This window comes from Primulina eburnea, chromosome 6, assembly GCF_022965805.1.
Source record: "Primulina eburnea isolate SZY01 chromosome 6, ASM2296580v1, whole genome shotgun sequence".
Lineage (NCBI taxonomy): Eukaryota > Viridiplantae > Streptophyta > Magnoliopsida > Lamiales > Gesneriaceae > Primulina > Primulina eburnea.
The window spans coordinates 21,868,914-21,881,195 of NC_133106.1; the positions used below are offsets into that span (position 1 = coordinate 21,868,914).

Sequence of the window (12,282 nt, forward strand, 5' to 3'; positions counted from 1 at the left end):
AATGAGCTGAAATAGATCGTGTTCTAAGAGTATTAACACCGATGAATTAAATCGAGTTTGGTTAAAAACCAAGCGGAAGAAAATCGAAGTAATCATTCGTCAAGAAGACTGTTAACTTAGAAAGAATTTTATCTTATGTAAACTGAATAACCGAAAGAAGACATATTAGTTTTTGCATTCATCAGTTCAGTTATGGTGTCAACTGAACTGACGAATACTCCAACTGATCAAAACAGTTTGAAAGCAATAGTTAATCAGTTAAATACACAAGATATGTTTATGGATGTTCGGAGACTTCAAATGCTCCTACGTCACCTCTTCTACCGCCTCGGGTAGGATCCACTAGAAGACTTTGATTTATACAACTACTTGTACAAACTCACTCAGCTAGGACTTACCCACTGCTTAAACTGAACTCCTAGACTTAGACTGAAAGCAGCATCTTCCAGTCAACACTTCTTTAATGTCTATGTGAGAAAGACTACATACAAAAGTTTAACGTCTTTAAGCAAGACTGTATTTGAGTGGTTGAGAGTGTTTGTGTGTGTGAGAACTAAACAAGGATGTTCTCACACACTGAGGGAAATACGCTTCTATTCTAAGCTGATATATATGTAAAGAGTTCCCTCGACTGGGCTGAATGCTTCTGTTAAGCTGATATGACTTTGAAGCGTGCCATTTTCTCTTTCTCTCTTGAGTTGTGTATATTTGAGTCTTCACTGATCTTCTCTTCATATAGGTGGGAAAATTGATCGTACAGTGAGACTTATTTATTGTATTCGTTGCATTTGAATCGGCTTCTTGGACTTTGTGTCTCGTCTTTTTGACTGCCCTTCTGAAGCTTTTTGTCTTTAATGCAATGATGCAACGTCCATTATTGTCCTTTGACTGGATAATGGCTTTGTACCTTCACGTACAGCTGGATTCCACTTGAAAGAGTTTGTCTTCATCCACAACTGAAAGATTTTAACTGATGCTTCAAACTGGTCAGTTGAACTGATCTTTCAGTTGGGCTGGTAAAATCAGTTGACTCGTCAGTGGAACTGATTTCACACTCGTTCAGTTGGACTAATTAGCTGGGTTTCTTCATCAGTTGAACACTCCTTCGGCTGGCCAGGCTTCTAAGGTTTTCCTGCTGAATCACCTAACAACTGGACAATCAGCTGGACTGCTCAATTGAAGTAACCAGTTAGATTGCTTCATTATGTGCGACTAGTTGGGTCTTTAGTTTTGCGATGTAAACATCTCGTTAGTGATCCTAGATGGTACACACTAAGGTAGATCATTAGTAACACAATTAACAAGTTTTTTTTATCATCAAAATCAATATTGCAAACTTGAAAAGTTCCAACAACGTGCCCACTAAGAAATACGATTTCTCTTTTTTATCAGAGGGTGGTGGAAATATCAAAATAGTGAGAGAGAAATTTATAATATAAAATTCATATTTTATATCTTAGAATTATTTTAAAATAATTAGAAACCATAATTCTGTTTCCATATCAGTATATTTTCGATTTCGTCATGTAATACATTTATTAACAAGCTAACCGAATCTAATTTTCAAGACTGGTTGGGAAATTGTTCTAAATTCGGAGAAAATAGCATACACACTAATGTCAGTCCTGCTGAACTGACAAAATATGCAAGATGGTAGGACCGTAGTATGCAAGCTAAAGTGTAACATGTTTGCTTCTATGTCAAATGAACTGTATGGACAGTTTGAGGAAATGTTGAATGATGCTGACATTCGAATGCATGTGCAAGAGTTGCAAGGTACATGAAACTCGTACAGTGATGCACACCACTTTTAAAAGCTCATGACTACACGCATACAAGATGGGACTCTGGCCCATGAGCGTGGTGTACATATAATTGGGTTTATTCAGAAAATGGTGAGCCTGGAATATGTGATTCCTAACGAGTTTCTTGATGACATCAATTTGTTTTCTTTCTCTTCCTCGTTTGACAGGGTTATGGTGAACGTCAATTTGAATAAGATAGATGATAAATTGAAGAACTAGTCAATACGCTTATGATTTATGAGATCACCATAAAACAGGAAAATATTTTTTTTTCTAATGGGCCTCTCGTCAAGACGAAAATGGCCCACAAGATAAGGGAAAGAAATGTTCTGCCTCTCACAAGAAAAACAAACCCAATAAGAGGCAAACTCTGAAGGACACTTAAAAGGTCCTACAAAGCCTGATAAGTCAGAACATATTTATTTCACTGCAAGAAGTCCGAACATAAGAAATTATATGCGCCAGAAATGTTCTGGAAATGATAAGTGAATGTCTAAGTAAACAGGATTTCAACGACAAACAAAAGAAAGTTAGATGATCCAAATCTCGCACAAATATGGCACGCTAGACTAGGTCATATTTCTCAAAGAAGAATGCACAAGCTAGTGGGAGAAGGCATGTTTGACTTGTCAGACATAAATTCTCTACATACTTGTGAGTCCTGTCTAAAATGAAAATTGACTAAGACTCCATTCAATGGAAATGTGGAATGTGCACATGGTCTACTGGATTTGATCCACACAGACGTTTGTGGCCCGCTAAGTGTTAGCGAAAAAATTGGGCAATCCTATTTCATTACATTTACTGATGACTATTCGAGGTACGTGTATGTTCATTTGATGAAACAAAAATCTGAAACATTTGAAAAGTTCAAAGAATTCAGATCTGAAGTAGAAAACCAGCTAGAAAAAAGTATTAAGACACTTTGATCTGATCGAGGTGGAGAATACTTGAGTGCTGAATTTTTGGGTTATCTAAAAGAGAATGAGATCCTCTCACAGTGGACTCCACCAAAAACACCACAATTGAATGATGTTTCTGAACGTTGTAATCGAACCTTGATGTACATGGTTGATCCATGATGGGATTCACTGAATCGCTTAAATCGTTTTGGGGCTTTGCGCTTGAAACTGTTGCAATGTTGTTGAATAATGTCCGTACTAAAGCCGTGGATAAAACACCATATGAAATATGGATGGAAAAACTCCCAAATATTCTTATTTGAGAATATGGGGATGTCCTGCTTATGTGAAGCAGACAGTGGGAGACAAGTTGGATAGTAGATCCACTCCGTGCTACTTTGTAGGATATCCAAAGAATTCTGTTGGATATTATTTCTATCGTCCCAATGAAGCAAAAAATTTTTGTTTCAAGAAATGCCACCTTTTTGGAAAAGAAATTTATATTAGATAGAAAAAGACAAGATGATAGAACTGGAAGAACTTCAAGATACTCCATCCACTGTAGAATTTGAACCTAATCCCCAACAACCAGTAGTTGAAGTACACTTTCCTAGAAGGTCTGATAGGGTTGTCAGACCACCTGCAAGATATACGCTTCTTCATGAACAAGGTCATGATGAGCCTTGTGTTGGATGTGATCCAATGAACTTCAAAGAAGCAATATCTGATACTGATTCATCCAAATGGCTTGAACCCATGCAGTCTGAATTGGACTCTGTGTATTCAAACCAAGTTTGGACATTAGTGGACCAACCTGAGGGAATCGTTGTCATAGGATGCAAATGGATCTACAAAAGAAAGCTTGGGGCGAATGGAAGGTATTGGCCTTCAAGGCAAGACTGGTTGAAAAGGTTATACTCAAAGGCAAGGAATTGACTATGAGAAAACTTTTTCACCAGTTGCTATGTTTAAGTCCATCAGAATACTATTAGCCATAGCATCATTGTATGACTATGAGATATGGCAAATTGATGTAAAGACTCCATTCCTCAATGGAGACATCAAAGAAGAACTTTATATGTCTCAACCTTAAGGAGACACATGAGTAGGAAGTGAACATAAGGTATGGAAATTTTAGAGATCAATATATGGTCTCAAGCAGGCGTCAAGGAGTTGGAACCTCATATTTGATAGCACTATAAAGGAATTTGGTTTTGCTAAAAATCCTGAGGAACCATGCGTGTATAAGAAAGTTAGTAGGAGTGCAGTGACATTCCTAGTATTTTATGTTGATGACATCCTACTCATTGGGAATGATGTAGGATTACTGCAATCGACTAAAGTATGGTTAGCAAGTAAATTCTCCATGAAAGACATGGGTGAAACATCCTATGTATTGGGAATACAATTCTATTGAGATAAATCAAATAGGATGCTTGGGCTCACCCAAGCGACTTATATCGATACCATCCTGAAAAGATTCTCTATGGAAGAGTCCAAGAGAGGATACTTACCAATGTGTCATGGTGTTACTCTATCTAAGGCAATGTGCCCCGAGACTGATGAAGAGATAGAAATGATGACATGTATTCCATATACGTCAGCCATTGGTAGTATCATGTATGGTATGGTATTGACACGTCCTGATGTTGCTTACACTTTGAGTGTTATAAGCATATATCAGGCGAACCCTGGTCCAATGCATTGGAAGGCCGTGAAAGATATTCTTAAGTACTTGAGAAAAAATAAGAACTTGTTCATGGTCTATGGGGGTGGAGAATTGAAAATAGAAGGCTACACTGATTCTAGCTTCCAATGTGATGTAGATGATTCGAAATCGACCTATGTTTTTGTATTCATGCTAAATAGTGAGGCTGTCTCTTGGAAAAGTTCCAAGCAAGACACCGTTGCGGATTTCACCACTGAAGCTGAATACATTGATGCATCTGCTGCAGTCAAAGAGGCCGTTTGGCTGAGGAATTTTGTACAAGAGTTGGGCGTTATTCCTAATGGAGTTGATCCAGTCTCGGTGTACAGCGACAACACTGGTGCCGTTGCGCAAGAAAAGGAACCAATGTCTCATCAGCGATCCAAACATGTACTAAGGAAGTTCCACATCATACAGGAGATTGTGGGAAGAAGAGACATATCAGTCGAAGGAGTCCCCTCTGCAGATAATGTTGTTGATCCACTTACAAAGCTCTTGTCAGGACCATTGTTTGAGAAGCATCGCGAAGCAATGGGATTAAAGTTTATGGGTAGTTGGATCTAGAGCAAGTGGGAGATTGTTAGAGTAGTTGCCTTGTAAGCCAACTGTTGACTAGAGATTTTATTTACTCAGTTATAATAAACAATCTTTATTTTAGTATAATTCAATATTTCATGGTTTGTTATTTATTTATCTGTATATACATGTGAACAACATAGATAAAGATCTTGATTATACTTTAATACAAATGAATCGTAATCCGATGTTGAAACTCATTTGTAAACACTGTATATTCTAAATTTGTTCCTAGTCGATTCAGCCGCCTAGAACATGGATAAAGGTTGCTTGAGCTTGAGAGTAACATCTGTGATATTGTGTACCGCGTTTCTTGGTAAGGTCATAGAGATGTCCAAACATGCAGATGGATAGTCATATGATGATTATACCGAACAACCCTTCCTCGTACTTTCCAAGTGGTTATTATTCATCGAGAGGATAAGTCTGTGGTTATGATTGTACACCATTAGTCCTTACGACCCAGGACAACACTGAGGCTCTATATGCTAGGGCTGTGCTCTGACTCGTTGACCGACTCCAGGAGAGTCATCAGGTGTCGAGATTGGGTACAGTTGCGACACATATAGGAGCCAGTGCATTGTAGTCGGGGATTCACTGCTCACCTACGGCTATGGATATCATATGTGATCTGATAAAATAATAGTGCGTGGAAACTCTAGCCAGATTATGAGATGTACGTTGGAGAAGGAGTTCTCCAATAGTACATGCGATGCCACTATTTTATGTGTCACATAGTTATCGAATTACTACGCAACCCTCGATCAACCAATGGTTGCAGATTCGATCGTGATATATGAGATGAAAGGACCGTATTGTACATTAATCATAATCGACTGGTTCTTGCAGGCACTATCAGTGATACCTAAGGAATCATGGGGCGATGCTACTAGACGCTTTTACCATGATTCGATGGGTTTAATCAGGAATATGATTTCTGACATTCTCATTATCAATTATTGATACATAGAATGAGGCAAATTAGGGTAAGCCCGAATAATGGATTATGTCTTGAACCACAAAGAGTTGTGAACTCACGGCTAGCTATATCTCTGAACCATTGAGGGTCACACAAGCACTGTTTATTTGTTCCCGTTGAGATAATAAATTCAATGAGTTGAATTTATAATAAATAACTTTGATATGATCAATCGATAAGCTTATAAATAAAGTTTATAAAAGCTTAAAGAAATTTTGAGAGCATGACTACTAAAACAGTCAAAAAGAAGTACACCTGCCTTATTTAGATTTTGGTGATCTAGAAATTAAAATGTGCGTCATAATAACAAACAAGTTGAATTTGTCACATCGATGAGGACGGATCGTCGATCGGGATTATGATGATATTAATGTAATGAGAGCATGAATCATGTGCTTGTAAGAGTATAAACACATCATGCTAATTTTATTAAAGTTCAAATGGGTTTTAATAATTAAATTATATTTTAATTGAGTTAAAATATAACCCATTATGTTTTTATAAAATATGGTATTGATTATACAATATGGAAATTGATACTACACGAAACTCAGGTGATAAATCTGTCCGGGTGAACACGTTAGTATGAGAGAATATCCGCTACTCACGCGTCCACACCAATAAATTTCGGGGTCGCCACCTACGTCACGAATTGAGGTTAGAGGTATCGGGGGATACCCAACAAAAAATCCTCCAACCCTCAATTTAGCAAACACCCCAAAATATGTACTCTCAAAAGCTAGGGACTTATGGAGCATATAATGAGATAATGTGAATCCCCCTAAAATGGTGGGATAGCTCCTATTTATAAGCTTCCTTGATGAGCCATGGGCTCTAATTATCTTGGGCTCTTTATTGGGCCTATTTAATAATTAATGGCCCAATCCAATATCTAGAACACTAATAACCCAACTTATAATAAAAATAAACCAATCTCTAGACTAACACCCATCATAAGCCCCCCACTCTCGAACACCTACAATTTATTAAAGGTGATGGAGAGTAAGAATTTAACAGAAGAAAAAAAAATTCGGTCCTACCCCTAATAAAATAAAATATAATAACTTAACCAAAAACTTAATCTATTCTTCATTCCAATCCTGCAACTAGGTTAAGCCCCACTCCCCTATAAAAGGGTTCCACACGCCTCACCTTTTCCTGATTCTCGGCCGCAATGTCAGGTACCCTTTCTTCTCTGCTCTTTTTCTTTATGAGTCATAATGGTTGCTTTTATATTATATTATTATATAATATATGTTTCAAATGCTTTTCCTTTATTCTCTGCTTTATGAAACAACCGCTTTATCCTTCCTTCTATTTGTGCTACTGTTGCAATCTTGCGAGGCGCCCTGGTGTCAGCTGCACCATGATGGATTTTTGATTATACGAGGCGAAACATACGGATAGGAAGCATGATAGCCGGTGGGAGATGTTTAATCTGCACGATTTTTGCCTATTGCGTTAACTTCCTTTATATATGAAGAAACAGGAGCTCATGGCTCCGGTGTGATGATGGCTGTAACACTTGCTGTAATATTGTCTAACACAGCCTCTCCTTTCATGTCAAGATTAGCACATGATTTGAAGTTTGCCAGTACTGATACTGGAAGATTGGCTATATCTTCTTCATTGTTTGGTGATGTTTGTCCTGTGCTTTTGTTGATTATAATTGCAAGAAACGATGAAAAATCTGATTTCTCATCATCGGTTTTCTATGCATTCATGTACATTATTATTGTGACATTGGCTATTCTCGTTAATAGACAAGTGACAAAATGGATGAATAGGAGGAATAGGGACCAAAAACACCTTAAAAATACTGAGTTATACATTCGTACTTTTGAGAATTGTATATGTTGCTGCAATGATCATGGAGACTAGTGGATTGGATTTGGGTTGGGTTAGTTTGGGTTATGGATTGGGTTGGGTTGAGTTGTGGGGTGGATTTGGGTTGGGATTAATTTGGGCTAGGGATTGGGTTGGGTTGATTTGTAAGTTGGATTTGGGTTTGGATTAATTTGGGCTAGGGATTGGGTTGGGTTGATTTGTGGGTTGGATTTGGGTTGGGGTTAATTGGGCTAGGGATTGGGTTGGGTTGACTTGTGGATTAGATTTTTGGGTTGGGGTTAATTGGGCTAGGGGTTGGGTTGTCTTGTGGGTTGGATTTGGGTTGGGATAATTTTGATTTGTGTATAGGATTTGGGTTAATCTTTACAACATGATACGGGTTGTGCGCCTAACGCTACTTCTTTCGGGTTATCTGATAAATTTTAAAACTTTTTGCAGGGTGCGCGCCTCGTGGTAAGGAGTACTCTTTACTAATGGCTAGTCGTATGAACAAATCTCCCCTTTCGAGTGATTTTAGTAGGGGTGAAGCTTCAGATACTTACTCGTATCACTCTGACACTCCGTCCCTCTTGAGCGATTTGGGTTCTCTGGGTGACTTGACCCTCCTTGGTGACCTGGACTCTTTGGGTGATGATGTTTTAATGGATGATCTCGAGAGTTCTTTCCCTCACATCCCTCAAGTGCCATTACCTTGCCTTCGCGGTTCCTCGTTTGGTGATAATCCTGAACAAGAAGTTATTCTCGGGGATCTAGATCGGAGCCTTCTGACTCCTCAGGATGTGAAGTGCTTGAGTGGTAAACTGGAAATCTCCTCTGACTATGAGTTTAAGGCTCCTGGCCTGGGGGATTCTTATCACAACCCACCCGCAGGGTATTTTACCGTGACCCTGGCCCATTTTAATAGCTGGTTTTCCATTCCTCCTCATTCCTTACTAGTCGAGGTGATTCGTACCTTAGGTGTAAGCTTCAGTCAACTGTCCCCAAACTCACTTACTTATTTCCTGGGATTCTGTCATCGAGCAAACGAGTTTCAAATTCCGGCTACTACTTCTCTGTTTCATTCTCTTTTCTCAGTACGATGCCTTAAGCCTGACTACTCCGTCTACTTTCAACCTCGTGCCGGTTGTAAGTTTATGGTCAGACTATGCTCGACTCGAGGGGATTGGCGGTCCCATTTTCTTTTTGTAAAGGATAGTGGGTGGGACGTACCTTCAACTTGGAGTTCTAGTTGTAGTGTTGTGAAAATGAGAATGATTCATCGACACTTGCAAGTTCAGTGTCAAACCCTGGGGTTCTTTGACGATTTATTCGATCCTAAGAGTTTGTTGGCCCGCGGTATCCCTTTTCTTGCTCTAATGGTCTCTTTGCACATCGTTGATGTCCGTGTTTCTTAGCTGTAATGTTTGATTTATGGAACTTTGATGCTCCATTGTCGCTATTTTTTATTTTTTATTTATTTATTTATTTATTTATTTTTTAATTTTTTTTTTGTAGGGTTGCGCGTGAACTTGGCCACCCTTCAAGCTCGCGAAGATACTATGGCGAGGTCTCTCTCTACCGGAGAGAAGAAAAGAACTGATGACCGGCGCTACCCTCCCGCTCCTCGATCTTCTATCCCTACTTCGGGGTCGCAACCCCATTCTGGTCGTGGAGGAGGGTCTAGTTCTCAGGGTCGTCAGGGGCCTCATCCTACGTTCACTGACAGCCTTGCTCCTGGAGCTGTTGTGGATAAAAGAAAGGACCAATGTACTAGAGGACCCGACGATGGAAAGAGGAAGGGCGAAGCGGCCACCCCGCCAAACTTTAAGAAAGGTCGCGGAGATCCGATTTCGTCTTCTCGAGGCCTTCGGGAGAACTCTCTATTCTTGGAGGGAGTTAATGCTAAGGAGAGAGTGGGGTCATTTTGGGATACCGACGACCCTGATGTGGGATGCAGAAAGGGGAGGAGATGATAATTGATCATGACATGGCCCATTTGGTTCCTCAACCTCCTGCTGCTCTATCCCACTGCTTGGCCTTGATAGGTTGTCAGGTGTTTTCCTCGCCCCTCAGTGCCTTTTCTGCAGTGGTGCTTACGTGATGTAACCAATTGTTTCTTGTTTTTCAGGCTGTGTCTCTGGCCTGTGCTTACCAGGCGCGAGAGGAGAGAGGTCGATCTGAGGAGGCTCGAGTTCGCCGAGAGCTTTCCCAACTAAAGGAAGAAAATGAACGCCTTCGGTCAGAGAACATGAAGTTCCAAGACGATCTTTCTTGCTTGACAAAGAAGTGTGAAGAAAAGACCAGAGATGATGAGGAATTGCGTAAAGAGCTTGGTTCCCTCTATGACAAGCACCATATTGAAGTGAAGATTGGCGGGATGTTCTTGGCTTCTAAGACGGGGAAGTCCTTTGTGACGGGTGTTGAGGAGAAGGCACTAGCAGCCTTTCGTGCTTCTCCGGCCTATGCTGATGAGGTTTACAGTCACGCTTTTGGTCTCCGTGATGAGGTGGTGCGATACTGTCGTCTCCAGCTCCGCTTGACAGGGTTGGTTCCCGAGGAGGTGATTATGAGGATTTCACCTCATATGGCAGAGTTGGATGACACCGCTCAGGTTGACCCTCTGCCAGAGTTTCTTCCAGCGGGGGATGTTGACTGCGAGGTCATTGGTGCGCTGCACTTGCTCCCTGCTGACAAAGCTATCGAGGATGGATGATTTTTGTCTTTGCCACTAGACCTGTCTGAGCTTTATTCTAAGATCGTACTTTTGCACAACTATTTTGCTTAGTCGAAATTTATTTTGATTACTATGTCATCTGGACATTAATTTTTGTTTTCTTTCAGTAATACTTCATGCTTACTGCTTAATTAAATATGAATTTGGGCATATTTAAGCCTCTGTGGTCTCGACGGGACGTTATTACCCTAGCGTAGGTATCCCGGGACTCTATTTTGGTGACCTCTTACAGTGTCTGAGCACTTTCCCGCTGGGCTGGCCAAGCCTCTTATGCTTGGGTGGCTCTCTGTGACACCTTGGGTCTCGCGATGTCTTTTGCGCGCGTTACTCTTTTTTTTTTTTTTGGTTCTCTAATTAAGTAAAATGAAAAGACGATAAATGCAAGAAAAACTTTTAAATTTATTGATAAACGTAACTCAGGTAATAACATCTTGTCACTGACTGCTCTTTAAGTAAAAACAAACAGAAACACGTAGTCTATACGTAAAATTTCTTTAAGTTCGCAATGTTCCATGTTCTTGGTAAGGTCTTCCCATCTGGTTGCTGAAAACGATATGCTCATCCTTTGATTATCTCGATTACTTTGTACGGGCCTTCCCATTTTGGATCGAGTTTACCTACCTGCCGCAAGATTTCTGCCCTCCTCAAGACTAAGTCCCCTACTTGAAATGACCTATGCTTAACCTTGTTATTGTATGCTCTGGCCATTTGCGCTCTGTACCTTTCTGCACGGAGTGATGCCTCTTCCCTAAGTTCGTCTACGAGGTCCAAAGATAACCTCATCACTTTCTCATTATCTGCTAGAGTATAATTCTGGACTCTCATGGAAGGTTCTCCTATTTCTGCGGGAGCCACTGCTTCTGCCCCATAAACCAAGTTGAAGGGTGATTCTCCGGTAGAGGTGCGTGACGTAGTCCTATAAGCCCAGAGGGCACTCGGCAGTTCATCCACCCATTTGCCTTTGGCTGATCCTAATCGGGTTTTGAGGTGCTGCAAGATAGTACGATTTGTAACTTCCGTCTGTCCATTCGCCTGGGGGTTTCCTACGGAAGTGAAGAATTGCTTGATGGAAAACCCCTCACACCACTTTCTTAATTTGGAACTTGAGAACTGTGCTCCGTTATCTGAGACGAAGGCTTGTGGTATTCCAAACCTACATATTATATTCTTCCACACAAAGTTTATTATGTCTTTTTCAGCTATCTTAGCTAAAGGTTCAGCTTCTACCCACTTCGTGAAGTAATCGACGGCCACAAGAAGGAACTTTCTCTGCCCAGAAGCTATGGGAAATGGTCCCACGATATCCATTCCCCATTGTGCAAAAGGCAATGGGCTTTCTAAGGGTTGCAAGAGCGTAGCTGGCTGATGATTGATATTCGCGTGCTCTTGGAATGCACAACAGTGTCTTACCAATTTTTCTGCGTCACGCCTCATTGTGGGCCAAAAATACCCTTGTCGCAGAGCTTTACAGGCCAATGCCCTTCCTCCTAAATGATTCCCACAAATTCCTTTGTGAATCTCTCGAAGTACGTAGTTAGCATTACTGGGAGCAAGACACTTTAAGTACGGTAAGGAGTAGCCCCTTTTGTACAACTCATTATCTATTATTGTAAATCGAGCGGCTCTGATCCGAAGCTTTCGGGCTGTAGACGGATCTTGTGGTAGGCTTCCTTGTACCAGGAAACTGATGATTTCATCTTTCCAGCTCGGTTCACCCTCTCCCGCGCACAGAATGTCAAGAGTTGGTCCCT

The 12,282-nt window shown here is 40.6% G+C and overlaps 1 protein-coding gene across 1 annotated transcript; it reads left to right on the top strand.

The window, feature by feature from the left end:
• The first annotated feature begins 9,769 nt into the window (after positions 1 to 9,769).
• On the top strand, positions 9,770 to 11,603 carry LOC140833373 (uncharacterized). The gene is made up of 2 exons (XM_073197733.1): positions 9,770 to 9,850; positions 9,926 to 11,603. The coding sequence occupies exons 1-2, from the start codon at positions 9,785 to 9,787 to the stop codon at positions 10,508 to 10,510; spliced, it is 651 nt and encodes a 216-aa protein (XP_073053834.1). The 5' UTR covers positions 9,770 to 9,784; the 3' UTR covers positions 10,511 to 11,603.
• Positions 11,604 to 12,282: the final 679 nt, after the last annotated feature.

What these genes read in the sequence shown, in the direction of transcription:
- LOC140833373 (XM_073197733.1), top strand. Translation starts at nt 9,785, where the DNA reads ATGGCCCATTTGGTTCCTCAACCTCCTGCTGCTCTATCCCACTGCTTG. An exon ending in TGGCCTTGATAGGTTGTCAG is followed by an intron (nt 9,851 to 9,925) that starts GTGTTTTCCTCG and finishes CTTGTTTTTCAG; the next exon opens with GCTGTGTCTCTGGCCTGTGC.